This window comes from Xylaria bambusicola (assembly GCF_022495145.1).
Source record: "Xylaria bambusicola strain CBS 139988 unplaced genomic scaffold F5B22scaffold_1, whole genome shotgun sequence".
NCBI lineage: Eukaryota > Fungi > Ascomycota > Sordariomycetes > Xylariales > Xylariaceae > Xylaria > Xylaria bambusicola.
The window spans coordinates 1568374-1595527 of record NW_025953554.1 but is presented as its reverse complement, the minus strand read 5'-3'; the positions used below and the strand labels follow the sequence as shown (position 1 = coordinate 1595527).

Genomic DNA, 27154 nt, shown 5'->3' with positions numbered 1-27154 from the left:
GCGATTTAATTTGTTTCTTAATAAAAGTTGTACTAAGTCGCTATCTGGAGACATGTTTTGTTACTGTCGAGACGAGACCGTGACTCGCTACCGTGTCACGAATCTGTTACCTGGGATTGTTACCATATCTACCATAGGTACTTCTAATCAGGCGGGGGTCACGTGGCATTGGATTGTGGCGAGTGAACCTTCCAGAGGTAGGTACGTACCTTAGGTAATGCAAGGAGTGGCAGAGGGAGTGGCTACAGTGGCTTAGGTATCTACCTAGGCAAAGGTCGCCCTGGCTGTGTCGCTTTTGACAGGCGACTGTACCCACTTCGCGACTCTTTGATCAATCAGCAAAAGATCCAGCCTCAAACATCCAGCTCCTACTCACCTCGACTCATCACCATCGCAACAGCAAAACGGGTTCGCGGTCGAGGTTCATATCGCGCATTAAATACTGTCTAGCGCTACGAACAGCAGCTACTGTAGAAGCAGGAATAGTGCTAGCGGGTGCGTGCCTCTGCGCGCCTGAGGTGTATGTTTCGTCCTGTCTGATTACCTATCTCATCTCGCCTCTGCTTCAGTCTCGGTTCAGACGCTCTGCCGCGACTATACCTCCTCGTCCTTCTCTTGCGCATCTTCTGGTTTACTGACAGACATTCTATAGCGATAGCTAGATCACTCTTTATTCTTTGTTTCCATCCCCTGAAGTTTTCATGCTCAGTGGTTGCCGTCATCTCTCCCTTGCTTCGCCGCCGACCGCCGACCTCCAATCATCGTCGTTTCAGCCCGCCATTCAACTACGACCGAGATCATCACTCTAATATCGCCCATATTCTCGACGCTGTAGAAGACCGGAGAATTTTCCCATCCCGTCATTCACGATGGCGTCATATGATGAAGGCTACGAGTATGACGAGTATGAGGAAGAGGAGAACTACATCACGCCCGAGGATTGCTGGAATGTCATCTCATCCTACTTCGACACCAAGGGCCTTGTATCCCAACAGATCGACTCTTTCAATGATTTCCAAGCCGGCACCATCCAGGATCTTCTGGATGAATATAGTCATTTGAGTGTCGATCAGAACAATCCGCCATCCGCCGACGGCCGCGAAATCGTTTGTCGACGCTATACCCTGGATTTTGGGAAGGTCACCTTCTCCCGTCCTGTCGTCTCCGAAACCGAGGGTACATCTAGCCCATTGTTACCTTACGAATGCCGAGACCGCAACATGACATACGCCAGTCCCGTATACGCAAAAGTTGATAGCAAAGTCGAAGTGTGCGTTGAAGAACCTGTTCCTTTACATGAGATGACCGAGGAGCAGCAGAATGAATATGCCCAGACCGGAATCCATCCCACTCGGCTTATCTGGGAAGAAGAGGAAAACACGTTAAAATACAAAGCTAATGGGGATCCTGTGGAAGCTCCGGACAGCCTGTTCATCGGCAAACTTCCCGTCATGGTAAAATCTAACGCTTGCCATTTGAGTCGCGAGTCAGAAGATGATCTATTCCTACTGAACGAGTGTCCTTACGACCAAGGTGGTTATTTCGTTATCAACGGAAGTGAGAAGGTCCTCATTGCGCAGGAACGTTCCGCTGCCAATATTGTCCAAGTCTTCAAGAAAAGTCAACCCAGCCCGTACTCGTATACCGCCGAAATACGAAGCGCCCTTGAGAAAGGGTCACGCCTTATCTCGTCGTTGATGTTGAAACTATACACCAAGGGAGACACCACCAAAGGAGGTTATGGCCAAACCATTCATACGACGCTGCCCTACGTCAAATCGGATGTGCCTATTGCCATAGTCTTTCGAGCTCTTAGTATTGTCAGTGACGAGGAAATATTCGACGCCATTTGCTACGATCGCAACGATAGTCAAATGCTAGAACTGCTGCGACCCTGTATTGAAGAGGCCTTCTGCATTCAGGATCAAGAAGTTGCTCTGGATTATATCGGCAAGCGTGGAAATCAAAACCAAGCAAGCGCTAGGGACCGCCGTATTCAAGCTGCTAGAGACATCTTACAAAAGGAAATGTTGCCACACATTTCTCAGACAAAGGGCTGCGAGACTAGAAAGGCATTCTTCCTCGGCTATATGGTTCACAAATTACTTCAGTGTGCGTTGGGTCGCCGTGACACAGATGATCGCGACCATTTTGGTAAGAAGCGATTAGATCTGGCAGGACCTCTTCTGGCCAAGCTTTTCCGCAATATTGTGCGTCGCATGACTCAGGAGGTCCTGTCGAACTTGAAGCGAAGCATCGAGCAAGGCAAGCAATTTAATATTGCTCTAGCTGTTAAGTCTAACATTATCACGAGTGGACTGAAATACTCCCTCGCTACTGGAAACTGGGGTGACCAGAAAAAGGCCATGAGCTCCACAGCTGGTGTTTCGCAGGTGTTGAACCGATACACATTCGCGTCTACCCTTTCGCATTTGCGAAGGACGAACACTCCAGTTGGTCGAGATGGTAAGCTTGCCAAGCCGCGACAGCTTCACAATACCCATTGGGGACTCGTCTGTCCAGCCGAAACTCCGGAAGGACAGGCCTGTGGCTTGGTCAAAAACCTATCGCTCATGTGCTCCATCAGCGTCGGTACTTCGACGGAACCTATTATAGATTATATGATTCTGCGAAATATGGAAGTGCTAGAAGAGTACGATCACCATAGGTATCCCAATGCCACTAAGGTATTCCTCAATGGCGCATGGATTGGCGTTCACCAGGATCCTAAGGCTCTCGTGAAGGATGTTCAAGAATTACGCCGAACGAACCAGATCCCGGCCGAAGTGTCACTAATTCGGGACATTCGCGACCGTGAATTCAAGATATTTTCTGATGCCGGTCGTGTCATGCGCCCCTTGTTTGTCGTTGAGCAAGAGGATGACTCTGACAAGGGCGTCGAGAAAGGCACATTGGCTCTGACCAAAGACATGGTCCGCCGACTGGAGATTGACCAGACTCTCCCGCCTGGAAGTGACGAGTACTTTGGGTGGCAAGGCCTGGTTAATGCCGGTGTTATTGAATATATGGATGCTGAGGAAGAGGAGACTGCAATGATTTGCATGACTCCTGAGGATTTAGAAAGTTTCCGGTGCGCCAAACTAGGCTTACCAGATCCTTTCAACAGGGAGGATGTTTTTGCTCCTAATAAGCGGCTGAAGACGAAGATAAACCCGACAACCCACATGTACACCCATTGCGAGATTCACCCGAGTATGCTTCTTGGTATTTGCGCCAGTATCATTCCCTTTCCGGACCACAATCAAGTAAGTATTACGATGATTCCTATTGCCGCAACTGCTAATGCTAGGTATAGTCACCCCGTAACACGTACCAGTCTGCCATGGGTAAACAGGCTATGGGTTTTTTCCTCACTAACTACTCACGACGCATGGATACCATGGCGAATATTCTTTACTACCCACAGAAGCCATTAGGAACCACCAGATCAATGGAGTTCTTGAAATTCCGAGAGTTGCCTGCTGGTCAGAATGCCATCGTGGCCATTGCTTGCTACTCGGGTTACAATCAGGAAGATTCTGTCATTATGAACCAAAGTAGCATTGACCGAGGCCTGTTTCGCAGTTTGTTCTTCCGGTCTTACTCTGACTCAGAGAAACGAGTTGGCATTAACACTGTGGAGCAATTTGAGAAACCTTTCCGTGCCGATACACTTCGTCTCAAACAAGGAACATACGATAAATTAGACGACGATGGAATAATCGCACCCGGCATTCGTGTCTCCGGAGAGGACATCATCATTGGAAAGACGGCGCCCATTAGTCCCGATAATGAAGAAATGGGACAGCGTCAAAAGATACACGTCAAGCGTGATGCCTCTACGCCTCTTCGAAGCACCGAGAGTGGTATCGTCGACTCAGTGGTGCTGACTACCAATGCCGATGGTTTACGGTTTGTCAAAGTCCGGGTTCGAACCACAAAGATCCCACAAATTGGTGACAAGTTCGCTTCTCGTCACGGGCAGAAGGGTACAATCGGAGTAACGTTCCGTAATGAAGACATGCCCTTTACCCGCGAGGGCATTGTCCCTGATATCATCATCAACCCACACGCCATTCCCTCGCGTATGACTATTGCTCACTTAATCGAGTGTTTGTTGAGTAAAGTATCAACTCTCAAAGGCATGGAGGGTGATGCCACCCCATTCACCGATGTCACAGTAGACTCGGTCTCGAGTCTGCTCAGAGAGCACGGCTACCAGTCGCGTGGATTCGAAGTTCTATACCACGGCCACACGGGCCGTAAATTACGAGCTCAGGTTTTCTTCGGGCCCACGTACTACCAGCGACTCCGTCACATGGTGGATGACAAGATTCACGCCCGTGCCCGTGGCCCGGTACAGATCATGACTCGGCAACCTGTCGAAGGTCGTGCCCGTGATGGTGGTCTTCGTTTCGGAGAAATGGAACGTGACTGTATGATTGCTCACGGTGCTGCGGCTTTCCTCAAGGAACGTTTGTTTGAGGTTTCGGACGCTTTCAGAGTCCACATTTGCGAGATTTGCGGGCTCATGACTCCAGTCGCGTAAGTTTCCATTCATATGTCTCAATCGTGATTAAGTACTAACATGACGATTTAGTCAACTTGGACAACAAAACTTCGAGTGCCGCCCTTGCAAGAACAAGACAAAGATTGCTCAAATCCACATTCCTTATGCCGCGAAGCTCTTATTCCAGGAACTCCAAGCTATGAATATCGCGTCACGCATGTTTACAGATCGGTCAGGTGTTACTATCCGGTAATTCGAGTCAGCACCATATGGGGCTAGCTTTTTACGCTTTACGATTGCAAAATAGCAAGTAGGGCCGTCTTCTCTACACCATTGCTCTTGTTTCTGCGGCTATCCATTTTTACTCACTGCATTCGGGCGGCGTTTCTGCGTGTCTTGTGTCCAAGATCTGAGAAGGACAGGGGCGGGTTAGCAGAGTACATCTTTACGTGAATTCATAACTACAGCTTGAATTTCAGAAACCACGAGCGGTAGAAAAAATACTTAATTATAACCACCTGTTGTTACTCGGCCCAAAAGTCTAGATAGGATGCTAGGTAAATTGTATTACATTGTATAATGAATGAAGTACCCCTGCGAGAGCATTAGTTTTTTGTAGGTCGTGATTGAGAACTATCTATGTTACCTCAGGTAAAATAATAGATTTGTCTTTTTGTATCATCGCATACTAATACCTAGGTCAATCCTTTAGAAGTGGGATGCTCTCATCAAAGTCAGCTGTACGAGTTGTGAGCCGCCTCCCTAGACTACTTTCTATCTATGAAAGGGGTATGATTGGTTAGATGCAATTTATGTTGTTATGATACCAAGCTTATTAGAAAATACCTAACGTTATCCAAGATGGAAAGATACCGTATGAGACAAAAGCCCGCGCGCCGGGCACATCCGCCGGACTTACGTGAGAGATAGCTTACCGTGTTTATGGTGTTGGTTCTACCCTAAACAACCCCTACTACGACGGCAGCTACCTGACTAGCCGAGCTCATTCTTTTGAATGCTCGGGTTGGGACGCCATTAACCTCTCGACGCTGTGCTAGAACTCAGGCTATTAGTGCTAGCTGCTGAACTCTCGGATATGTTGTTGAGGTAAATGAGTCCCTGGCTTGAAAGAGAACCGATGCTCACTGTTGTTATTTTAGCTTAGCACTCGTCTCGAGAGTCATTCGACATATACCCCAAGATCTTCCGACTCCGTTTCCATCATGATTGTGGACACGTCGAGCCTGTTCGCCTACAAAGCTAGAGTAACCTGGCAACAGAGCTTGGGCATAGCTTCTACAGGATCAGACCGTGGCGTCGCGAACAGAACTTTCATAACGGCTCTCATGATGAGTACGAACATGGCGCTGGGCGGCCTGCGCCGTGGAAAACACTGTTCATACTGCGATCGGTCTTTTGCCCGCTCCGAACACCTTGCGCGACACGAACGTTCACGTATGTATCCATGATTCCCACTGTATAACGGCTATGAACATAACGATATGTAAATCAGACCGTAATAAACGCCCGTATCAATGCACATTATGCGATGCATCTTTCAGCCGGCAGGATACTTTCAAAAGACACCAGTCGCGACACCATAATCGAGCCGTAGGCAACACTCAGTGCCTACGAAGTCAAGGGGACATAGATTCAGTCTTATCAATACCTATTGACCCGGAAGTGGCGCGGATACCAAGCACGAGAACCGCACTTGCAGCAGTAGAAGACGGATCCGAACCAATCATCACTTGCCCACCGTCAGCTTTATATTTAGAAGACTCGACACTGGCTAGTAGGCCCGTACTAGATTTTTCGACCCCAATGCATGATATCTCTTTTACCTCCGATTCCGAACAATATGGAAACTTAGCAGGAGCAGCACACGAATGCTTAGATATCAATCTCGGGGCCAACTATCTTGCGCGCCCCTGTGAAAATGCCACCACCCCAGCCCGCCCACCACACATAGAGGACTCATCGTCATGGAAAGGTTCTTTCGCTCTCTCGGAGGGGAAACATGTCGATTTGGCTTTTGAAATTGGGTTAATTGCACCAGTGCGCTCTACCATGTATACCTACTCAAGCTAAAACCGCCAAGCCTCGGTATCTAGTCCAGTATTTGTACTAATTAATCCTCAACCCAGATTTTATGTCACAGCGAGTTTGAAATTCCCACCCGCTTTACATTTACGAGGTTGCTCAACGCTTTCGCCGAGTGCTTTCTCATATACATCCCATGTATTCATACGCCAACCTGGAAAGCTCCTCCTGAGCTATGGGCATGAAGGGCTTTCCCCGCCGGTTCAGGATACACAGCGCGACGGGGAGATATGACAAAACTTGAAGAAGAGTTGAAGATCTGAGAACAAGAGCTAAACTTGTTTGGCTCCATCCTTAACGTGATATCTATCTTATACTTTACCTTGTATACCGCTCAAGTCGACAGACCGAGGCTGAGGGAGAAATGATGTCCGTTGCTTCGTACCAGGTACCGTATTAGATGGTGCGGATATAACGTGTAGACCCCTTAAATCCGCTTGAAGTGCGCAGGATGTCCTAGAAATACTGACATCTTTCATGGAAGCTTTGAGATACCAATTCACGATGTTACTGGCGGGTACGGCAGGGTGACCTGTCAGCTACTACCCCGTCGACCCCCGCCTAGTTGACCCGCGTACAAATACCTAACCCACTGAGAAGTTGAGTACTTCGAGACGGTTATTATATGGAAGAGTACCTACCCCACCGGGACCAGCTGGTAAGATATCCGCATGAGCACATGCAGGTACTCTCCTAAGTACTTCCTTGGTATCTGGTAGGTAATTTCCTTGACCTGGAGAATGCCGGGTTGAGATGGTCAAGAGGTTACCTCTGCCTGTGTTTCGGACATTGTGTGGAACGAATGGAGTTGCCCCATTTCCCATGCATATAACTATTGGATATTTGGACTAACCATGAATCTTACATTAGTCTGCTGTTGGTGGACAGAGAAATCAATAGGTCACCACGAGAGTTCACATGTTTCAATCTTAACACAGTTTAAAAATACTTAACTTATAAACTATCTAAAGATATAAAGACGTAGCTAATTGCTCAGACTATTAAACCATATAAATATTAGTAAATGAGAAATCATTTTGCAGTAGCGAGCTGGGAGAGGGACTTTTAAGATAGTGAATCAAAGAGATAATGAATTGCTATCGCTTTTTAGTCGAAGCTCTCTGCATTCACTAGGGAATTGGTGAATTGTTTGGTATAACAACAACTGGATATACGGTTCGATTGAATTCGTATGCATCAGTCAAACTAGTAAGGCTATCAAGGTCTATGTGATCCATTTGATCTCTTGCACTGGCTGTTTTGTGTAGACTGGCACTCACCAGCTATGATAGGATCCGCTACCCTGGCATTTATGCTTGGTCTTGACTCTATATTTCTCTCTATATATCTCACATAAGCCAGGGCTAAAAAGCTTCATCTTCGTTAGAAGTGAGACTCGCTTATGCATTGTCTGGTGTCTGACAAATTCGTCTAGGTGAACTGCATAAAAGGGCGTAGGAAGGTATCAAACGCACCCAGCACGTATGGCTGGGGATCTGTCACATAACCTCCCTTTTGTAACATCTCAGTTCTGACGCGCGGACAAAAAAATGCATCAGCATTCTCCGTACCAGGGTTCCTAACCGCCCAGGCCCACCAATAAGCGAGGCTGAATAGGTTCAGTTTCAATATTATTAAGACACGCGCAATATGAGGGCGTACGCTGAAGGTATAGTTATTCCGAGTTGCGCAGGCGAAACACATACAGATATTAAGCGTCTGTAACAATCCTTTTTGGACCGATACCATCCTATGACCTGCTAAGAATACCTATTAGCTCTGATGCGGCGTATTCACCTCGAAATTTGACGACACCCATATTTTATGCAGCGTATGTTCTCCGCCCCCAAGCTCAGTGATACAGAGGTCAGAGAAGGAACCAGCAGTATTGAAAATATAAAAAGAGAAGAGCGGAAAACTCATTCCCCTCGATTATCTCTCTTTCAGAACTTGTTATTTCGCTCTTCCATGACGATTATGATAAATTGCCTATATGGTACACAGTAAAGCCTGTGTTACTGCGCCAAGTCCAGCAGGTCGGAAGTGAGTGCATTCAGATTCCTTCTGGCTAATACTAATACCCTCTTTATTCTTTCTCCTAACGTCGATTATGACGCTTTACCGCTACCTCCTTGTCTCCCTCGTTCTTGGAGCGGTGGTTTCCGGAGAAACAAAACAGCAAGCTCGTTGGAGAATCGCGCGTTCGCACTCCCAATTCACATACATTCCCAAGGACTATGCTGCTAATGGGCTAGAATTGGCTCTGCAGAATGAAACTCTATGTAAAATACCCTACGACGACTATCTAAACCCCGAAGTTTTCGACCATTGGTACGACGGCCATGTCCATGCGTCGAATCTTGCGTCTTGTATATTCGATCACCTCCCAGAATGGGCCAAGGCCGAATTCACCACCGTCTCGATCGCGCTGGGGCTCATTCCACCCACACTTGTTGTCATTGGCCCAGATACTTCCGGGATCGCTTTATTAAGCCTTCGACGACCTCTCCTGGCAACTGCTCTAGCCATCGGGTCTCCCGCTCTTAGACCAGGGGCTGACCCCGTTGAGGTGCTTAAATCGGCTCCCAAAGTGACGTTTGGCTTTGATACCAAGCCTGGTCTGAATTGGAGAAGATGGCCTATAATTGCGGCAATTCTAGCCGTCGAATACGCTATTGCGGCTGCAGCCGTCTTCAATGTCGCCTACCAAGTATCTTTCCTCACATACCAGGCCGTATGCTGGGCTGCGATACAGCTTTTCCAGACACCATTAGTACCGGAGACTGCAGCACCACTCTTGTGGGTTCTCGTCGTTGTACCCGTGACGTTCATGTGCGAGTTTGCCGTTAGGTGTCGAGTTAAGAAAATATACAAGGATAGCTCGTTCAAGACGAGCCCCGTATCTTGGGTTGCAAATTGGGCATGTTCGGAACTGACGCCTTGGATGTATGTAAAGACGTACGGCTTTCACACCGAGGATGAGGGACCGGCGTGGCTCTTATTCACCAAATTTGTCAGTCTCGCATCAATAGCGCACGTCTTGATGGGCAGCATTATCCTATCAAGTATATTCTTCGTGGAATTTCGCAATGCAGTCATCACGGTTACAACTCTCCTTTCTGGGGCTCTTGGATGCAGGTTTGTCATGTTATTCGAACTGTATTGGATGAGACGACTGCATGCTTGGGAAAATTCAGATGATTCAAAACGTCAAGATACTTTTTGAAATTCAAAAAGAGAGGATGGTTATAAAACATTGAGCGAGGGAGACACAATTTGAAATCTCTTGAAGCATGGGATGTGTTAGTAAGTCAAGATGGCTAAGCAGGGTGTTCTAGACTTTCTCGGCCCACCTGGAGTGGTTGTAATCCACATCTATACTTTAGAGTACTACATAATTACTTAGATAAAAATTCAGAGTCACCTTCGGTGCTAGCGGTGCAGGCGCCGCGAGGATATATTGACCTTTAGCGGTAAATACATTCAAGAATTACTCCAGCACTTCCTCAATCTACTTGCTAATTGTCTCCTATAATAACTTTGCCTTGCCATATGATGGGAGAAATTAGCCCGTCAAGTTTTCTGCCACCGCCTCGGTTGGATAGGGGGCTGAGAGAACACGCGCCTCACCGGTTGCGTCATATTCGGGGTCAAGAGCCCACCTGGCAGCAACAACAGCGCGAAGATTGGAAGAGTCTTATTCATTTAGGTCCTGACAGTATACGCATATATAGGCAGAGGGTGAAGTGTACCTATCTCTACACCTATTAACAGGTTACACCTACAGTCGGCTAAAGCCCGAGACTGCAAAGGAGTTTCTGGAGGCTAGGTATTATATGAACACGGGCGCCGTCACGAGGTCTTTCGCATCTAAAGATATCTATTCCTACTCTATCACAGGGGCCGGTGATCTGCAGTCTCTACAAAGTATATCAAAGGAAGTGCCGCCTGTATGGCCTACCTGGAATGCCCTTATTCATACGCAAAGCGATCGGCGACCGATATTGTCCGATTACTCGGACCGACGCACTCGCTAGCCGGTGCTGTAATACGCGCATATAGCCCACGTCCGAAAGGAACACGGTTGTTGGGCATATCGCTGTTACACGCACAACTGCTATGCCAGCTAAATATGCAGCTCGCCTTGCACTTCGGCCGTACTGAAGGATATTGCAGGCTATTCATAATCTTACAAAGATATACAGGCAATATTAGGTAATATTGGAAAGTAAGGTGATCAGTTTGTTGGTTGGCTTTGTGGCGGTTACAATTACCTTCGTTGCCTGGGAAATATACATGAGAGCGCGCTATTACCTTCATTCCTCGACTAGTCAAGAAAAACGCAATCGTCTCGGCTGTTGGTTTTTTCTTCTTTGGCCCATATATCATCACCATCTACTATCTGCCGATCTACTTCCAGAACATCGACGGCACACTCCCATTGACTCCAGCGTGAGGAACTTACCTTTCATCATCCTAGTGTCTGTCTGTACTCTCATCAGTGGCATCGGCATATCCAAAACTGGTTATACAGCACCCTTTCTTGTGGGCCGAGCTGCGATCGCCACTGCGGCCTGCGGTCTCATCTACACATTCGACATCGGTACGAGCACTGGAAAGTGGATTGGATATCAGCTTCTTGGTGGCATTGGCAACGGTCTTGGTGTACAGGCGGCTACCATCATAGCTCAAGCAAATTCGAACACAGCCGAACATAGCCGATATGGCCATGACCACAGCTATTCTTATCAGTAAGTCACTTTTAAACGCTCATCGGATGGCGTTCTCTGACGTGGATATTCATGGTAGGCTTCCAAACTATCGGGGGCGGGTTTATACAATCTGCTGCTCAGGCTGTTCTTGGAAACCACTTGTTGATCACGCTACCTCACTCCGCGCCAGATGTCGACCCCGCTGCCGTCATTGCCGCAGGCGCCGCCTACTTACAGAAAAGGTTTGTGCCTAGTATTCACGGTGTTCAGGTGGCTTATATGGATGGTTTGAAGGCGAGCTTTGCGTTGTCAATTACATCCGTAGGAGTCGCTTTCATTTTCTCTCTATTCACGGGATGGAAAACTTGCAGCCCCATGAGGCCTCCGGCGTCAGAGAACTCGATACTGAATAATTTGAGCAATCTGAGGCGTATTGTCTATGATGGCTCGACCTCATCCGAAAGCAATCGCTCGAAACAAAGTTCGTCAACTCAAGTCCCTTTTGTTGGCCGCGATTCTGATATACTGCCCATATCGAAGTGGCGTGGTATGAAGACGGGATATGAGAATGGGAAATTGCCTCCGAATTCCACGTTTACCTTGTACTTGCTGAAATGGAAGGTATATGAGGGTTACTTCAACTGAACTAGTTGATCTGAGTGAGGTGGGGAAGACCGCCTTATATACATGAACAGTGCCTTCGTACCCCTTGACCCGTACCGTATACATGAAATAACTCTTTTACCACCTACACTTTCAACAGTACTTCTATATAGACCTCATGATATTTAGCACATCAAGTTCGTCCAAGATCCCCCAATGGCTCCCTTGGCTATAGATAGTCATATAACAAGCCTTTCTTCTCCCTTAATAGTCAAAACTACTTTAAAGCATCATTATGTCGTCGGAGAATTAATGGACGCCTACTAACCTCAACACTATGGTTAACATATAAAGCTAGAAGCAGCACTTTCCATTCAAAACAGTCTGGTATATAGAGGGCATCAGCGATATACCATGACATCCTAGAGCTTTTTAACTTAGCGAACTGAGCTCCCCACTTCCCTGTCCAGATAGGAAACACACTCATATTCAAGAGGTCATAGAATTTTGCGTCGTATCGGGTATGGTGATATATGCCGTATGACGTGTGACTCAGCTGTTTGAGAAGTGAGCGAATGTAGGGTAGACTATCCGTAGAAATTATCAGCGTAGCCTCAGCTATCAGGGTGTTCAGGTTACATTTTAGGGCAAAATAAGTCTTTTAGCTCGGAGCAAAACTCTTCAAGCGAGGAATTTTCTCCAGGTATGTCGGCCCATCCCACATAGGCATCCAATGAAATCCACCTCGACCCTTGTAGCTGCATTCTGCATTCTGGCATGTATATTAGTTTATTCTTGTTGACTCCTCATCTGTGCCATTGTCAGCACGTACAAGGGCAGAGATCTGGGCTTTGAAATTGATGCTATTCACAATATAATGATCAACTAGGGCTGCATGTGTCCTTGACGGCGCTCCCCTCGTCATTTACATGGGGGAGAAAATTCCTCAAACTGTCGTTGTCGACGGATATATATTATTGACGCGACCCACAGCGCGCACCGCATCAAATAGTGCTCTAGCTCCTCCCTTTTCTCTTCAACCCTATGGTAGACTAATCGCAATCGCTACTGTCCCCTGTGAATAGTACCCTGCAGGTGTGAACATGGAGGATCTACTGCTATACTTACCCATTGGCAACGCAGCTCACCCGCACCTCGCATCTCGAGTCCGACGTAGAAAAAGACGCGGCTATCGCGCCTTTACAACGCAAAAAATACTATGCATGGCCGCTGAATCTAGGCGAACTGATTCTCTCTGTGGACAATGACCAGGACCCCTCCAAATATCTACACCGCAACCAGAAGGTCATCGGGTAGTATTGTCAGACGGCGATTGCGCTCTCAAGACGCGTCGGCAATGCAGAGTTCTGTTTCGCTAAGGGCCGGTATGTAGAGCTTGTGCCCGAAGTCGATATGGCCGGGGATCAGATTTGTCTATTCCATGGGGGCAATGCGCCGTTCGTGGTGCGGGAAAGGGGGCCGGCGTATATGCTCGTTGGAGAGTGTTACATACATGGGATCATGAATGGAGAGGTACTCAAGCTGGGTGGGCTACAGAGCTAGAGCTTTGTATTAGTATAGCTGCTGTCTAAAGATTGCATATGTTGTGCAACAGTTCGTCGCAAGTGGTACGCTCAATTTGCCTCCTAAAAGTTAGACACGCTGGAGTAACTTCACCCCACGCAGCTCAACAATATATCACGCACGCTCTAGACGCGTCCGAGTAATGGTAGCCATCTGCGATCCTAGTTCTAGCCTACATTAAGCCCCCACCACCAATATGGTTCAGCTGAGTCTCTATTCCCACCTTCTGTCGTTGGCTCCTCTGTCATTTGTTCACCTCGTGTGCTGAGCATAGTGAGTCGGCAAGGCCCCAAGAGGTGTTTTCTATTCTAAGCCTAGATGGTCTGACTCATCTGCAATATTGATGGCTTGAAACTTTGTATGGCTGCAGTATATATATCCTCCAATTGAAGAGTGTGCGACCTATTTTCAGCCCCCCCTTGAACCCGCATTCTCGTGGGGTCCACACGAATTATCTCTTTCCATTCACCAGCTGATAAGGCAGAAACCAGATTCAATGTGTCTCTTCAGCCTTCCGTCCACTCCTGAGATCGGGTTGGATTATTCAATCAAGTATTGTAAAGTGAATGGAGCTTGCCTTCCAGGTAGTTATAATTACCAACAACTCTTCTTAGACTGACGATCGGTCAAGCTATCCATTATCCAATTCTCATCGTGTCTTGATCTCAGTATCTGCCATCGACTAACGCACTTCTATAATTATGTCACCTGACATGGACAATGCTAATCAATATCCCGTGTACATCGGGGTCTGGACCAATTGGTCTCGTGGAAAGGTACTCGGTTTGACTCTCACACTCAGACGCCAAGAAGCCAATCTGCTCGTAGCATTTACTGCGTTCTTCATTGCCTTCGTAAGTAGAATTGCTCAAATACCATACAATATCTACCCATTATATACGCTAATTTCGAAATATATAGATTGCTACACGGTTCTGGAGAGTCCTCTGTTTTGCTTTTCACCGGATGCATGCTGCAGATACATCACAGAACGCTGTCTATCACCAACGCCAAGCCATCCTACGGAATTCCTCAAGCCCAGAAGAGGGGATACGACAACTTGTGAAGCTGGCGTGGACCAATAGGGATAAGAAAGGCCGCAACCCCACCCTATTCATAGCATTCATTGCTCTCCTTTGTATCATCGCCTTTACTGCTGCCGGTGGTTTATCTTCGCAAGTTTCCACGGCAATAGGCACCGAGGTTTTGATCAAAAGCCTCAATTGCGGATTATTGAGCCTTGAAAATGGACCGAGCGGGTCAGATGGGCCGACGACCATAACTCAAAAATTCTTCGCATTAGCACCTAGCAAAGCAGAAGTCATCGACGATGCTGCTAACTATGCGCAACAATGCTACTCCAACGATACGGCTGGGAACCTTGACTGCAGTCGCTTCGCTGTAAAGAGATTGACCAGTCTTATTGACACGAATGCAGAATGCCCAGTTGAAAGAAAGATGTGTCGCTCAAGTTCGAACAATTTGCGTATAGATTCTGGGTATATTGATAGCCGTGAGCATCTAGGCCTTAATTTGCCACATCGATTCTTCGCCAGGAAGGTCTTACATTGTGCACCAATTACGACTGTGGGTTATACGAGCGAACAAAATACTTTAACTGGAAATGTTACACTTTATCACTATGGAAAGCTCCTAGCACCATCCGGATGGAAAGACTACATCTTCGCAGCTAAATCAATCGAGTCTCAATACGAATTCAATCTATCTCCTGATTTTGTCGTCGTCGGTGGTAACTATGGCATAACGTAAGTTCTTCTATAATCAGCAAAGATATGAACAATGAACCTAGGCTTGCTTACACGAGGAATGAAGTCCGCTCGTGTTGCAGATATTGAATGGAACCATTGCCAAACATTCCTCTTCGTTTATACCAAACAATTCACTCTTTAGAGATGACGCAGATCTCATGATCGTTTTCTTATCCGGTCAAGGAGTCCTGCATTCAGCTCCTTCAGAGGACGAATGGTATCGCGTATCCTCAACTAGTGTGAATGTTAGCGAGACGAATGCCGCAGCAGTTAACTCAGCACCAATTTTCCTGCCCCGAGAGCCAGCATCTCCTCTGGGCTGCACCGTCCAATATCAGTTATGTTACCAAGATGTTCAGCACTGCACCTTGTTAGCAAGTCCTGCGGATGCTTTTTCCAGCTTAGCGCATCTTGTTAATTCAACCGCCGCTGATGATAATCCTAACAAGATGGGTCAAGATTCGTTTCAATATTTCAAATCCGGGTTTACCCAATACCAATCTACAGACGTATCTGATTTACTACAACAACTGGGGTCTGCGAGCCTTGCCTCAAAGAAATCATTAACATCGTCCATTCAAGGTCCTCTTCCGCCTAATCAATGGCAACTAGACGTCATCCGGTGGTGGGATATCACGCAAGCAGCCTTACAAGCTGCGTATTTGAGGACGGCTTACTTTAATCCGTCAGACCAGTCTCTACTTGCATATCGCACAAATTTTACGTCCCCAGGATTCCAAAAGTTGTGCAATAACCAGGTAAGTTGACCTGGACCTTATTGTCTGCACTGACCCCCAGTACTAACCGTACGATAGAAGATAAGAAGCGCTGCGTACACATCTTTCAGTGTCTTCGGCCTTCTCTTCATCTTTGTTGTCGGGGTACTAATCGTCCTGATATCATACATACTAGAGCCCATATCCCGATTGCTTCAACGGAAATGGGGATACCGAACATTCGCGCACCTGGAGTGGAACACAAACGCTACTCTACAGCTTCAACGTCTAGCTCACGAACAACTTGGCTATGGTAAATGGTCAAAGGGGACGAATGAGATCCCAGTTACCGAAGCTGGCGACCTTTTAGGACGTCTCGATATTTCGAACGTAGATCATCCACTACTATATCCACCTTCGAGTACTCAGGAAGAGAAGCCATCTGACGATGACAACTCCGAAGTCACACACTCAAATCCTGATGCGGAACAAGTGCCACATACTCCTTCGGTATCAGAAACACCAAGCACCATCGTCACATCAAGTATCAGCGGATCCAATGAGTTGCAAGAAGACAACAGGGTGGCAATTGCGAACGCTATTCCAGCTGAAACCGTTATTCTAGTTGGAGACGCTATTCAAGCCGGCAATGCTATTCCAGCCAAGAACGCCATGCCCGCCCAGAGTCCAACATCACACATAACCCAAGAAGAGGCAAGCAATCCCATGCACCACGTCTTTCTATCTACCATGATCATCAAACATGTAGAAGATCTAACCTAGATATACACTACAGGGCCCCGATTCACTAAACACATAATATAATAACTAGTTATAAGTACAGAGCAGGGGGCAAGCCTCGAAGTAACGCTAATATTGAAGGGGTGTGGTGAGAAGGATTAGTCAGCGATGGTTTCGGAATCTCCGGATTTTATTACAAAAACTGACTGGTAATAACCTCACTAGCGATCTGATACGGAGATATGCGCTGCCCCTTTCTTCTTTTTTTTCGTTATGGATTTTCACGAATTGAACGCGTTTTCCTCCCTCATCACCCTGTTTCACTATGCCAGAACTTATTCAAAAGCCAATTGAAGCGTAGATTGCTCTTATCCCCTCCAATATAACATAGCCTTGTGTTAGGAGTAAGGGTTGCTAATGGGACTAGAGGACTCAGATTCTAGAACTTGGCAGGACTCGAGAATGGGTCTAGAAGTTCAAACACACCGCGGCCGAGGTTGTGGTTTCAGGAATTAGGTCATTTATAACAGACAATTGCCAGAGCAGACAGATTGTTCTTTAATGGTATCAATTCCGGTGGTATCTACGGAAAGACGACCTAAGGGGCATGAGCAGGCCTGATCTTGGTCAACATCCGCCCGCAGCCTGCGACAGCAGCGTGCTTCAAGCGCCACTACCCAGTCGCTGACAACTGGCACCCGTCGTTGAGGTGCAAATAGAAACTAAAGACTCTCGCATATTCAATCCATCAACCCGAACGCAATTTTCACTCTTGTCGCAACCCAGACACTTCCACGATGCCTTCATATCAACTCCTGTTCATCGAAAGTGTAATGCCGGCTACCGCCTCAATCCCTCTCTTCAGCTAACTCACTCGTAGCTAGCATCAGCACTCCCAAGGTTTTTACCGTTAAACTCGACTGAAAATTTCATGTTCGCAGCATCGGTAGACAACACTAGGTTGTAATGGATCTCGGTATATTCTATGCCATTTACTCCCCTCTTACGCTTGAATCGGGCTTTCTTCACATGGCTGAAATCAGCCGTCACGGTGCAGTTGACCTTGGTATCAGGTCCAGGATAGGGTGGGGGAACCTTCGCCTCTGAGGTGATGAGTCGGTCTTGGAAGATGAGCTCATGAGGGGAATAGGGGACGGTGACTGTGCGGTAAAACGGAAATTTGATAGTCCTGTTTCTTTTGAGGTCCTCTCCCATGTTTATGTACCATGTGTTCTGCCATCAGTAAGTTAGATTTGACTTGTTGATAATAGTTGAATTGGGCCGGAATATCGGACCATTCGAACGCGGTTGATACCTTCCAATGGACAGAGTTTCTGAGGCTGTCCTTTGTCTCTCATCGTCACATACGGGGTCCAGGCTGCAGTACCGTAATGCCGAACCGCCTGAGTCGATGTGACAGTTGGGCAGTTTTTCATACGGCTGAGAACAGCTCCTCTGATTTCATGTCAGCTGTGTTTTAACCCGATCAACATAATCATGCTTACTTGACGATTGCAGCCCATGCACCATCTGGTTGGATGACCTGAATGTTGGGAATTTCATTTTCGATGCACGATTTAAGGTAAAGACTCGCACCAAATCCACCTACAAGAAAGATTGCCTGAAATGTTCAGCATGTAGTTCTCTGTTGGAATATATGTCGTGGTAGTTACTAACCTTGATTGGGCGCCCTTGGAGCTTTGCCTGAGCACTGTTAACTTGCTCTTCGACGAGTCGGATAATATCAGTTATGAGAGGGTCAAAAATCCCTTTGACTTGTCTTCCGCTCATTGTCCAGCAATTCCCTACTAAGTCCTCGTCTTCGTCGTCTTCTAGATTGGCAGATGGAAACGAGATGTAGAAATTCTCGTCAACATCACCTCTAAAGGCTGTCTTGACCACCTTGTCAAACTCGGTCGATGCTTTTGACCATCCGACACCCTTTTTAAGGGTGACCCACTGCTCGTCACCCACAAGGTTTTGTACGGCCTCGGCGAACCGTTTATTCAAGCCTAAGGAGCCAGCCATTCCTCCTATTACAGCTATTAGCATCAATCATCGGTAGGAAATACATGGCAATAGTTACCTTTCCCTGGAACAAGCTCTGCGAGTTCTAAAGAAGGGTTGGTACTGGTGATTTCGTATGAAATCAAGTCTACGGTACCACCGCCAGCGTCGCACACCACGAACGCATCGCCTTTCTACATTCTCAATGGTTAGCCGATGTGTCCTATAATCGCAGTATCTTTCGTGAGGCCAGTAAGCTTACGTTGAGAGCCCTCTCGTGCATATGCAGTGTGTACAATGCGGCGGCCTCAGGCTCTTTGATCAAGGTGACAGGGTGAATTCCCGCTTTCTTTGCGGCCTATGGCAGTTAGGATGAGTTATCAGCGTCTAATGTCCAAAAGCTTACACGAAGGGTTTTGTCTTTGGCAACGTCGGACCAGACAGCTGGAACACTGAGCACAAACTGTTTCTGGCACATGTGGAAGTAATCCTTGATACTGGCTGACTCGATCTTTGATAAGGCATGTGAATAGATGGCGCCCATGAAATCAGCAGCTACATCAACAGGGTCTTTGGGCAGCTTCTTCAACTCAGTTTTCACGTTACTGGTTGGTAAGTACATTGGTCGTGGTTGGCTTGGGTCTAGTAGAAGCTTGACACCATGGACAGCGTCATTGCGCCAGTCAACTTGACCACCCCATTTGAACTTAGTTGGGTCCTTGGGATCGTAGCCGACAAGAGTCGGTACTTTAGGCTGCCTATGTCCTTCAAGTCCTAATATCTCATTTAGCGCCACGGTGCTACCGCATGGAGGGTATCTGGGGGATAGCATGGTCGTTTCTTACCAGGCCAGTCAACAATTGGAACCACTTCAGTCTTCCTCCCAGGATTGCTGAAGGCGTAAGCAATCCCGGAGTAAGTAGTGCCGAAGTCTAGGGCGATCACAACGCGATCTTCGGCATCGGCCGGAGTCAAAGCACGGCTGACGGGCGTGGGCGTTGGGGAAAGTTCAGACGAAGAGTACTTCATCGTGAAAAAACAAGAACCTAGATGGAAACGTTTGTCATGTAAGATCAAGTGTCTGGTAATGGTCATCTACCAGAAGGCTAACACATTAATCTCTAGCAAAATGTGGTTGGTGGGATTACTGGTAGAGTCAAAGAAAAACGAGGCATGCAGGTAAGGTAGGTCTTGGGCAGGTAGGAAGGAGGTATACATATAGGGAGGTTGCGAGGGACGCAATTGCCTCAGGCAATTCTGGATGTACCTATGTATCTACCTAGGCAATGGGAGTAAAAAGCATACTGGGCCAGGTCAGATATGAACCTAGCTGAATGGGATCACCTACTGACTGTTGCACGCGTACTAGTTGAACATGCAGTTCGCCTTCAGCTACGGGCGTAATGCAGGCCGTTTATGATGCTCAAACATATGCACTCAATAATTGAAAGTCGGTTTATACAGATTTCGCTTCATGAAACAGACGACTGAGACCTAGGCGGTTCAAGGCTGGCAGTCCAATTATGACCCCGTACCTGTAAATATTATCAGTTTCGAGCCCAGAATCTCTAATATATATATATATATATATATATCCCTTTTTATGTGTACCTACCTAGGCCAGCACCTTCCCACTTCCTACCTACTTTAGGTACCTTCCAAGGTTCCTACTTCACCTTTAGCACTTCGCCCTCAACACTTGTTCCATAAATCATTCCTGATGATCAGAGCTCCCTTAGGTAGGGCTCAGATCAATCAGACCAATGATAGGTCGGATCATAGTACGTTGCAAGAAATCAGACCAGAACCTTCCTTTCTATCAATCTCAAGCCCAGGTATCTGCTGGGAGGACATGAAAGCCGTAGCCCTTTACGATCAGCACAAATCTCCCATCGCCACGCCTATTTCAGGAGCTTACTACCACAAAGGACAGGCTGCCGCCAACCATCCTGTTTACCTTCAACTATGGATCGTTCACAGGATCCCCCTCACCACGTTGAGACGTCATCAAGTGCCTCGGGCATTGACAACCAACCCCAAGCAGATGTCAATCGTATTACTTGCGACGATTTTCAATCTATTGTGGCTCGAGGTTTTGAGTCGGCACAAGTGCAAGCTCGCTTGGAGGCATGGGTTCAAGAGCAGGTCCTGAAGTTGATACCGCAACCAGTAAGACCGCAACCCCTCTTAATATTGAGTAAGACCCCTACGTCTAATTTTTCAAGGGCCAGAATCCCCAACCCATCAGTCCCATGAATCAGCATGAAGGCCGTCCAGGATGCGACCAGGATCACTTTTCAGGCAGGGAAATGCGTCAAGAAATGCAAGAGATGAAGGACCGAATGAATGTGATTTGCATGACTCTAGAAGAGTTGTCCAGTACTAGTCGCGATGCCAGACAGAAAGATGAAGACTTACACCACCAGATTGCTGCCCTGAAGGAGCAAAATCGCCAACTGACGGAGAAGGCAAACAGCCTTCGAAATTCACTAATAGTCACGGCGAAGCCACAGGTCATCGATAGCGATGTGGTCCAGAAGTTTCTTCTGCTTCGGCATACCATCACTGATATGGTGAGAAGCACTTTCGAGAATGAATTTCAACAATCTCATCCAGATGTTGGTGAACATGAGTTCTACCAGCCTTTCAGAACTGGGCAACTACCCATGAAATATCTTGTGAATCGGTTGCGCAGCCAGGTATTCTTATCCATCTATACTCACATTCTTTCGAGATCCTTCTATGCTGGCGAGACCGGTCGACAAATGGAAATTATTGAACAGGATTTTTTCAAGAAGGTGCAGAACGGTGAGTTTCTCACATAAGATCAACCATGTCATATATTGACCAATTTAGGGTACGTTGACTTGAAGAATTTCGTGGAATGGAGATCCGCGTCTATCAATTGTACTGAAAAGCTTTGCAAAGACCGCTCGACAGAATCGAGTCAAGAGATATTGGAGACCGACCAGGGAGGATGTCCGAGATTTGTCTGCGAACTAGTAGATAAGGTTTGGCTGGGTTTATCTCCTCTGAAGATCAAGAAAGGGTCAAGTAAAGAAAAGGGGATTAAACTTTTGCTGAAGGCTTGCGAAGAGGCATATAAGCTAACCGAGCTTATGCGCCGGGCTCGCGATGTTTTCTATATTGCCGTGGCATACGATATGAGATACCATGATCACAAATCTTTACCTCTCGACACATTGGTGGAGGAGGAATCCTCTGAGCGTGCAATCTCGGACAAGCACGATGGATGTATTGCATATTGGACCTTCGGTGCTTTGACCAAGAGAACCGAGGAGAACCCCCGGAGCATCCACGTGGTGGAAAAGGGATCAGTTGTTGTGTACAGAACTTGATCACCGGTAGCTGGTTGCCAAGGAAGCATCCATCGCGAGGCAACTCAAACACCACTGCTACTATGTAAACTAGATTGGTCATACTTCTCGACCAAACAGATATGAGAATCCATTGCACCTGCCTGAGCTCCTGTTTCAATCTATTGCTTGCGTCATGCCCACGTAAGCACAAACCATAACCATCAATCTCGGAGAAACTTTAGGAGTGCTATTAGCCTATCCCAATGTGAGTTTCCGATGAGATAACCAGAAATTCACACTCAATAGTAAGGTAGAGATCCGTAGCCATAGAAGAGTAGGCGAGAGGAGAGCCAGGTATATTGTCAGATGAGGCCTTGAGTTTAACCAGTTCCACTATTAACTATAGCAAACCTCCGAGAGCGCAATCGGCACATCGCCAAGATGTGTAACATCTACGCTGCGACGTACCGCGTTGTGGTCTGGCTCGGGCTCAAGGCGACGATAGTCCATACGCTCAATAAGCTAGCTAGCAAATTTGGGCAACCAATTCGATATCGTCTACGGCACTGAAAAGATCACAATCCTATCGCCCGTTGATGGAGAGCCACCTCCAGCGCTAGGTATCTAGATCTACACTTCGGCAAGAGCAAGGTTAAGGCCAAAAAGTGGGGTTGATAGGTAGCGAAGTACCTAACACTAGTACTGTGGCGTGTGAAAGTGGCTGGAGCCTCTGGCTTGAGGAAAGGGGGTGCTACCTAGGAAATAGGGGGGAATAGCGGAGGTCACACGCTGTCTCACGCGTAGGACTTAGGGAGGCAGTGATAATTAAATGCTTACCTGTTGACATTTCCAGGCCGATGGGATGGATTATACGGCCAGTCGTACCGATTCCTGCCCAGGTCCTAGCCACTTGCGCCATTGGCTTACACAACGAAGTGAAACAAGCTGTAGGTACCGTATACGGGCCATTTTCAGTCATAGGGCTGAAATTACATTACCATCCTGATTAACGTTACATACGAATAGGCGTCTATATACTTTTGCAAGAATATTATTGCTGATAATGATTATAAGGTCTAGATGACATGCCTTTTCTTCCTTTCTTCCCAATCCTTACAAGCTCAGGGGGCTACATATGAGGCTTATAAGTACGTACACGGTTAAATGACAATACTTGCCCTATGACAGAATTAGAAACAGTGAACTGGCCATTTCACATGGGATGACAGCAGTACGTCTGACGGTCAGAGTTACATTCTCATCACCGCCCCAGTGTGCGCACTGATGCACGCGATAAACGCGCAGCATAACACCTGACTTGGCGCATTGAAACTGAAGCTTTTCAGGGTCACCGAGGTTAAGCAAGGGCTCTAAATAGACTACATGGATTTTTGACAGCTACAACGGACTTGTTTCTTCCAAATGCAGGCAATCTAAGCCCTGATTCTAAAACCCCGTACCTCCTAGGACCCCTGGATACATCGTTTCATTTTGATACGACTTATGTAATTGCCCGTCGGGGACTCGCCATGCTAGAAACGCGGTAATTATTCAATCAACCCGACAGCAGCCATTCCGTTACTTAATAAAGACTCTGCAGCCATGCATCCCTAGACGACGCGATACACGTAATATTACCCGTTATCAATGAAATGAGTATACTTGAAAAGTCCAGGGTCATATGTGTCAGATTGGCTGTACGAGGTATACAGTAAGACTCTATTTGCGACACAAAGTCTAGAAGGGGTCAGAAATCTGAAGGCATTCACACTTCTCGAGCTATATACAATTTACCTCTTTGTTATCCTCTCTCTAGACCCCTGATAGTATGAATCTCGAATCTTTTTTGTTTTGTGTACGTTATTCATTGGAAATTTGAGTCGAGCCGTGAAATTCGAATTCGACCCGACACCAATGCATTCATCCTTCTTTTCCTATCCAATTTCGAGGCCATATCCTCAGCGCTGGTTTACGCCGGTAGCACTCGTTGTGAGCATTGTATTTGCTGGGCTCTTTTCTCTGGTGAACCTTGGATCAAATGGGTACTATCCGCGAACCATTTACACAACCGACCCCAATACTACAATATCGACGAGGAGCGATAAGTAGGTGTACAATCAGTCTTACGGAGCCTAGATAGTAACATATATCACACAGGTGGTTTTTTAAAGCCCCATTCAATTGGGATTCCACAATCAATCCGAAGTGCGAGCCCCAATTCATCTCCGTGGGTGACACGTTCTTCAGCACAAACTTAGGACTCTCTTACCAGGTGGCTAGCTTCTCACAATTGAATGAAGAGAGTAATACAACCATCTCATTACCCTCAGTTCTCTACTACAACAACACATTAGAAGACTGCCATACCTTAGCCGTTGAAATTCATCTGTTGAAAGAGGGCCAAGCCACACCGCCCTCATGGTGGATCTCATGGAGAAATTCATATGCCAAGGCCACAGCACAATGCTCTATTATGTCTGAATCTGGACCATCAAACATCACTTTACGAGTCACATACTCTAGTTCTCAGACCCGTCCATATGATGATTCTATAATCTACGAGAACTTCATTAGCGACAACATCACCACGCATGCCAGTATGTGGTGGGGAAGTAGATTGGTGGAAGCGGCATTGTATGGCGTGATGACGACGATGAGCCTCCTCCAGACCAGTGATGACAATGAGATAGTCAGTGCCAACCTTGGTTACTACTGGGACGACTTGCGTTCACCATTAAAAAGGTACATTATTTAGTTACAGTTTTGCATACTCGCGATTTCATGCTGACAGATCTATAGTATTCGCGATGGGGACTTATTCGATCTTACATTCTCTTTCATCGATTCTGCAGCTCATATTACCAACAACTTCAATGTGGGCTTTGATAGCGACCAACTCTGGACTCTTCTGAACAATGACACAGTAAGTTTTCTATCAAGAATCTCGCAATCCAACTCATCCGGTGAAACAGTTCAGGTTACTTACAAATTAGTTGTAGATTGTTTTCTCTTCAGTGTTGACTGAAGGCCTGTACTTCGCAAAGCTGATCCATTCAATTTTCGCCGTCGATTTAGCGAATACACGCTTATCTAGCTTTCTCCTAGACAACGATAGCCTCAAGTATGCAACATCGGGGTCTGGCGATATGAACCGGCTACCCGGGGGTGTTCTCTACGAAGGAGCATCTAATCATATCCCAGGCGATATTCTCTTCGGGAGCATACCTTATCCCACCGACCGTAACAGATCAATTCTCATCAACGAGAGTTACAGCACTATTGCACCAGTAACAGGACCCCTTGAAACCAAAAACGCGACCATCTTTACACAATACATCTGCTCTGTCCCTGAACAGAAGAGCGCAGGAGCGATGCTACTCGCCATCCTTGTTGCTGATTTGGTATTTTTACAGGCCACATGGGTCGTATTAAATTGGATTGCTCAGGCTATAACGAAGAAACAATACCCTACTGCCATGGCCTGCGAATATTGTCTATCCAGCAGTGATTTAGCTTCCGTCAACGAAAAGAACAGGGGAAGATGGGGACTGTATAAGAGGGTATGAGTGCACGAATGACGTACCGCGATACACTTTACTTTCTCGTGACACTGCCAGCCCTTACCGTGGTTCAATCCACATCAGTATATATCGGAGTAAGCCCAATACCAGTGGAAGCTCGTTCACCCGTTGCTCAAGATCCTCAGCTCAACTCGTCAACATCGATAGGCAAGATAGTACGGCCCACAGAAAGACCCCTCGCGACAGGTCCTCTAGGAACCTGGTCGCTCTATTAATGGGATCGTGGGACCGAAGTATCGCATTCAAGGGCGTAACTGGTTAAGAGCAATCCGTATGCACTTGGCAGGGAGCATACTGGGCATTGATCGGGTGGACAGGAGTTGGGGAGAAACCCGTGCAGCGCGATAGTGATGTGTAATCACGATGGGCCCCATGGACGTCGGATTGTGATCATTTGGCACAAAATGGATTTAGTACACATTAGTCTTTTCACTTTCACACAGCTCTCGACGTGTAGTCTTCACGCCGAGGCGTGTCGCTCAGGCCACTATTGTTCACAATGAACTCAGCACACTTGTACAACTAGTCATGGTAATTACTCGGAGAGACTAAATAATCATTGGTAGGGTAACAGAGAACATGTATTCGCAGCTTCGAGTATGTTATGAAGTAATCCGTCATTACTGATCCTCGTATACCTTCTTAACCACGTCCACTACGCCTTCGACAGCAGTCAAGTTAGGACAGTGGCCAGTCGTCAGCTCGAATGACTGAACCTTATAGCCCTCCTTTTCCAAGGTTTCGACGAAGTGTTTTTGGTAAGAAGCAGCTACCACTAGATCATGGCTCGTATAAACGTACGATACAGGAATTTCACGCCACGCCCCATGCTCAGCAATTTGGTGTATGCATTGAATATTCCAGCGCTCGAAGGTGTTGACGTATTCGTCAAGCTCCTTCTCGTCTACCTCGCCAGGCTGTGCGTTCACAACGACTGCTTTAGGATACCGGTGTAAACAACTGTTGTCCTCGTCGATGTCGAAGTTGATTGGGATAAAGCCTTCATGTCCGAATTCTCGTATCTTGTCGATCATTGACGTCCCTTCTGGAAGTATATGTCCTGCTAGGTATATGAGATGAGAGATACCGCCCGGCAGCCCTTGAGCGGACCTGGCCTCAAGCCCCAGCCCGTACAACGCATTGGAACCAACATGACCACCGTAGGAGTGGAGAAGAGCAATGATAGTCTTCCCCTCCTTCAAAAGATTCTCGGCAAAGCTGCGAATAATCTTGGTATCGTCGGACAGGTCGCCTTTAGGTGGACGGACATTGTCTACAGAAGGGAGGCGCGGGATGTGAACTTCAAATCCAAGAGATTCAAGGGCAGCGACAAGCTTGACATAGCTCTGTGGAACATGCCAGCCGCCATGAACAATCAGAATCGAGGGCCTCATTACGAATTAGGCGTGGAGAGGTAGGGGTAAAGTGAATGCAGGATAGGGCCCTCGTCGATAAATTATTCTTACAGATCGAACATCTACCGAGAGAGTTGATGTCACCATACGTTG

At 47.0% G+C, this 27154-nt stretch overlaps 10 protein-coding genes across 10 annotated transcripts; 7 read left to right on the top strand and 3 right to left on the bottom strand.

The window, feature by feature from the left end:
* Window positions 1-559: 559 nt before the first annotated feature.
* On the top strand, window positions 560-5344 carry F5B22DRAFT_22949 (DNA-dependent RNA polymerase 2 rpb140). Its single transcript, XM_047969844.1, has 3 exons — window positions 560-3266; window positions 3317-4545; window positions 4601-5344. The coding sequence occupies exons 1-3, from the start codon at window positions 870-872 to the stop codon at window positions 4761-4763; spliced, it is 3789 nt and encodes a 1262-aa protein (XP_047836528.1). The 5' UTR covers window positions 560-869; the 3' UTR covers window positions 4764-5344.
* Window positions 5345-5587: 243 nt separating this feature from the next.
* On the top strand, window positions 5588-6957 carry F5B22DRAFT_22919 (uncharacterized protein). Its single transcript, XM_047969841.1, has 3 exons — window positions 5588-5965; window positions 6024-6568; window positions 6658-6957. Exons 1-3 carry the CDS (start codon window positions 5734-5736, stop codon window positions 6796-6798), a joined length of 918 nt encoding a protein of 305 aa, XP_047836527.1. The 5' UTR covers window positions 5588-5733; the 3' UTR covers window positions 6799-6957.
* A 1766-nt stretch (window positions 6958-8723) lies between these two features.
* On the top strand, window positions 8724-9839 carry F5B22DRAFT_653202 (uncharacterized protein; the record flags this gene model as incomplete). The annotated part of the gene is made up of 1 exon (XM_047979696.1): window positions 8724-9839. One exon carries the CDS (start codon window positions 8724-8726, stop codon window positions 9837-9839), a length of 1116 nt encoding a protein of 371 aa, XP_047836526.1.
* Window positions 9840-11336: 1497 nt separating this feature from the next.
* F5B22DRAFT_653201 (uncharacterized protein) lies at window positions 11337-11970 on the top strand (the record flags this gene model as incomplete). Its single annotated transcript, XM_047979695.1, has 2 exons — window positions 11337-11364; window positions 11423-11970. The coding sequence occupies 2 exons, from the start codon at window positions 11337-11339 to the stop codon at window positions 11968-11970; spliced, it is 576 nt and encodes a 191-aa protein (XP_047836525.1).
* A 68-nt stretch (window positions 11971-12038) lies between these two features.
* On the bottom strand, window positions 12039-12825 carry F5B22DRAFT_583799 (uncharacterized protein). The gene has a single exon (XM_047973385.1). It carries the CDS (start codon window positions 12413-12415, stop codon window positions 12206-12208), a length of 210 nt encoding a protein of 69 aa, XP_047836524.1. The 5' UTR covers window positions 12416-12825; the 3' UTR covers window positions 12039-12205.
* A 1302-nt stretch (window positions 12826-14127) lies between these two features.
* F5B22DRAFT_22873 (uncharacterized protein) lies at window positions 14128-17213 on the top strand. The gene is made up of 5 exons (XM_047969828.1): window positions 14128-14366; window positions 14434-15278; window positions 15346-16039; window positions 16097-16711; window positions 16794-17213. The coding sequence occupies exons 1-5, from the start codon at window positions 14214-14216 to the stop codon at window positions 16815-16817; spliced, it is 2331 nt and encodes a 776-aa protein (XP_047836523.1). The 5' UTR covers window positions 14128-14213; the 3' UTR covers window positions 16818-17213.
* Window positions 17214-17608: 395 nt separating this feature from the next.
* F5B22DRAFT_641102 (actin-like ATPase domain-containing protein) lies at window positions 17609-19774 on the bottom strand (the record flags this gene model as incomplete). The annotated part of the gene is made up of 8 exons (XM_047977941.1): window positions 17609-17971; window positions 18034-18193; window positions 18244-18359; window positions 18416-18771; window positions 18825-18939; window positions 19008-19103; window positions 19152-19519; window positions 19591-19774. The coding sequence occupies 8 exons, from the start codon at window positions 19772-19774 to the stop codon at window positions 17609-17611; spliced, it is 1758 nt and encodes a 585-aa protein (XP_047836522.1).
* A 936-nt stretch (window positions 19775-20710) lies between these two features.
* F5B22DRAFT_653195 (uncharacterized protein) lies at window positions 20711-22154 on the top strand (the record flags this gene model as incomplete). The annotated part of the gene is made up of 3 exons (XM_047979694.1): window positions 20711-20914; window positions 20971-21553; window positions 21602-22154. 3 exons carry the CDS (start codon window positions 20711-20713, stop codon window positions 22102-22104), a joined length of 1290 nt encoding a protein of 429 aa, XP_047836521.1. The 3' UTR covers window positions 22105-22154.
* A 1295-nt stretch (window positions 22155-23449) lies between these two features.
* On the top strand, window positions 23450-26238 carry F5B22DRAFT_583794 (uncharacterized protein). Its single transcript, XM_047973384.1, has 4 exons — window positions 23450-24170; window positions 24223-24807; window positions 24865-24988; window positions 25065-26238. Exons 1-4 carry the CDS (start codon window positions 23980-23982, stop codon window positions 25629-25631), a joined length of 1467 nt encoding a protein of 488 aa, XP_047836520.1. The 5' UTR covers window positions 23450-23979; the 3' UTR covers window positions 25632-26238.
* Window positions 26182-27151, bottom strand: F5B22DRAFT_583791 (alpha/beta-hydrolase). The gene has a single exon (XM_047973383.1). It carries the CDS (start codon window positions 27038-27040, stop codon window positions 26267-26269), a length of 774 nt encoding a protein of 257 aa, XP_047836519.1. The 5' UTR covers window positions 27041-27151; the 3' UTR covers window positions 26182-26266.
* Between the last annotated feature and the right edge of the window lie 3 nt (window positions 27152-27154).

Excerpts from the sequence above, each read along its gene's own strand:
- F5B22DRAFT_22949 (XM_047969844.1), top strand. The coding sequence starts at position 870 with ATGGCGTCATATGATGAAGGCTACGAGTATGACGAGTATGAGGAAGAG. Across the intron at positions 3,267-3,316 it reads CCTTTCCGGACCACAATCAA|TCACCCCGTAACACGTACCA; the intron begins GTAAGTATTACG and ends TGCTAGGTATAG. Across the intron at positions 4,546-4,600 it reads GGGCTCATGACTCCAGTCGC|TCAACTTGGACAACAAAACT; the intron begins GTAAGTTTCCAT and ends ATGACGATTTAG.
- F5B22DRAFT_22919 (XM_047969841.1), top strand. The coding sequence starts at position 5,734 with ATGATTGTGGACACGTCGAGCCTGTTCGCCTACAAAGCTAGAGTAACC. Across the intron at positions 5,966-6,023 it reads TGCGCGACACGAACGTTCAC|ACCGTAATAAACGCCCGTAT; the intron begins GTATGTATCCAT and ends TATGTAAATCAG. Across the intron at positions 6,569-6,657 it reads AAATTGGGTTAATTGCACCA|ATTTTATGTCACAGCGAGTT; the intron begins GTGCGCTCTACC and ends TCCTCAACCCAG.
- F5B22DRAFT_583799 (XM_047973385.1), bottom strand. The coding sequence starts at position 12,415 with ATGAGTGTGTTTCCTATCTGGACAGGGAAGTGGGGAGCTCAGTTCGCT.
- F5B22DRAFT_22873 (XM_047969828.1), top strand. The coding sequence starts at position 14,214 with ATGTCACCTGACATGGACAATGCTAATCAATATCCCGTGTACATCGGG. Across the intron at positions 14,367-14,433 it reads CTGCGTTCTTCATTGCCTTC|ATTGCTACACGGTTCTGGAG; the intron begins GTAAGTAGAATT and ends CGAAATATATAG. Across the intron at positions 16,712-16,793 it reads CACACATAACCCAAGAAGAG|GGCCCCGATTCACTAAACAC; the intron begins GCAAGCAATCCC and ends TATACACTACAG.
- F5B22DRAFT_583794 (XM_047973384.1), top strand. The coding sequence starts at position 23,980 with ATGCATTCATCCTTCTTTTCCTATCCAATTTCGAGGCCATATCCTCAG. Across the intron at positions 24,171-24,222 it reads ATATCGACGAGGAGCGATAA|GTGGTTTTTTAAAGCCCCAT; the intron begins GTAGGTGTACAA and ends TATATCACACAG. Across the intron at positions 24,989-25,064 it reads CTCTTCTGAACAATGACACA|ATTGTTTTCTCTTCAGTGTT; the intron begins GTAAGTTTTCTA and ends AATTAGTTGTAG.
- F5B22DRAFT_583791 (XM_047973383.1), bottom strand. The coding sequence starts at position 27,040 with ATGAGGCCCTCGATTCTGATTGTTCATGGCGGCTGGCATGTTCCACAG.